This window comes from Elephantulus edwardii, unplaced genomic scaffold (genome assembly GCF_000299155.1).
Source record: "Elephantulus edwardii isolate Elephantulus edwardi_28Jun2011 unplaced genomic scaffold, EleEdw1.0 scaffold00080, whole genome shotgun sequence".
Classification (NCBI taxonomy): domain Eukaryota; kingdom Metazoa; phylum Chordata; class Mammalia; order Macroscelidea; family Macroscelididae; genus Elephantulus; species Elephantulus edwardii.
This window is the reverse complement of record NW_006399830.1, coordinates 6,320,169-6,321,569: the sequence shown is the minus strand read 5'-3', so window position 1 is coordinate 6,321,569 and position 1,401 is coordinate 6,320,169. Positions and strand designations below refer to the sequence as shown.

The 1,401-nt window shown below is 55.9% G+C and overlaps 1 protein-coding gene across 1 annotated transcript in view; it reads right to left on the bottom strand.

Moving 5' to 3' along the window:
• The window catches only part of CCT6A (chaperonin containing TCP1, subunit 6A (zeta 1)), a 10,638-nt gene extending 9,565 nt beyond the window's left edge, over positions 1-1,073 (bottom strand). Inside the window, exons 1-2 of the mRNA XM_006889772.1 lie at positions 937-1,073; positions 501-564 (exon numbers count right to left, since the gene is read on the bottom strand). Coding sequence (XP_006889834.1) covers positions 501-564; positions 937-1,073 — 201 coding nt within the window. The remainder of the gene's footprint in view (positions 1-500; positions 565-936) is intronic.
• Between the last annotated feature and the right edge of the window lie 328 nt (positions 1,074-1,401).

The window sequence follows — 1,401 nt, the reverse complement described above, 5'->3', positions numbered from 1 at the left end:
ACCAGACGTCCCCGGTTGCTATGAATTTAAACAAACTCAATGGTAGTGGGTTTGGGTTCTGTGTGTTGAAGTTCACACTGAAAAATGAACCAAGTGTTTGATCAAATCATGACAGATTTTATACAATTTCCCTATAGTACTAGTTGAAATGTGGGTATGAATTTTCTGACATATAAGTTTAATTATAGCTCCAGTTATTCTCTGCACGCACAGGCCATACTTGAGACCCTCAGAGATCAAACGTTCACTTCATCATCTCATATTCTGGTCATCTGCAATCGCTTAACTGAAACTGGACATGATTAAGTTGGAAGCGATTCAATCTTAGGTCTCGAGGCCACTATGGCTTTGTCCTGTAGCTGATGTCAGGCCTTGTCTGAATTACTCGCTGCAGGACTTCGAGGATCGTGTGCACCTCTCTTAAAAACAGATATTAAAAAAAATCCCCGCAAATCAAAAGCGCTAAGAAAAAAATTAAGCCGCTGGGGCGCAGGTCTCACCATTTCATGAAGCAGCACGTTGCCATCTTTAGTGAGCTTGATGTCTCCAGCACCAGAAACCAGCCTGTTCAACGTGGAGAAATAAATCTGTGTTACTATCTCAGCCTCCAAACGAGATCACGGAAAAGCTCCCCCAGACCCGGCTTTTCCTGCATTTCGGGGAGGCTGGGGTGGAATCTCCTTTTTCTGTTAGGAGAACGGTGCAGAGCACCCGGATCAGGGAAAGTGAGTCCTCACTATGGCAGGAGGGTGGGGACCGCGGCGCACGTGGGCAGCTTTGTTCTCCGCGAAAACCGCAGCGACGCGAAGAAATGGCCGGGCGGGAGGGTGCGGGGACAGGCGCGCGGCCACGTGGACGTTCGCAGGGGCCGCTTCCAGCCCCGGCCCACGATCTCGCCGCCGCGCCACTCCAGCCCACCCGCCGGCCCCAGCTCACATCTTCATGGTGCCCTTGGGCCCCAGGTTGGTCCTCAGCACATCCTGGAGGCCTCGGGCCGCGCTGATGTTCACCGCCAGGGCCGCCTGGGCTCGGGCCACTTCGGCCTTGGGGTTCAGAGTCTTCACGGCCGACATGATGGGCCCAGTACAAACAGAAGATTACAACACGCGTGCGGAAAACCCAAGGCCGCGGAAGCGCGGACCGCAGGCCAGATCCGGAGGCTTCTGGAAAAGTCGGGCGCGCCCAGCCCGCCCCCAGCGTGCCTGCGCCGCTCTGTTACTGGGCGGCCGCTCCGGCGAGCTCATTGATTGGGCCGCAGGCTCACGGTCCCGCCTCTTCCCGACCGCGTTCCTGTCCGCGAGCTGTTGCGTCCGGGTAGTCCGTAGACTTGCAGCCTGGGCACCACAGGTTCCGCTGTATCAATGGCCCGGTCCGAGTTTGGCTGAGCTGGGCCTGGCGATG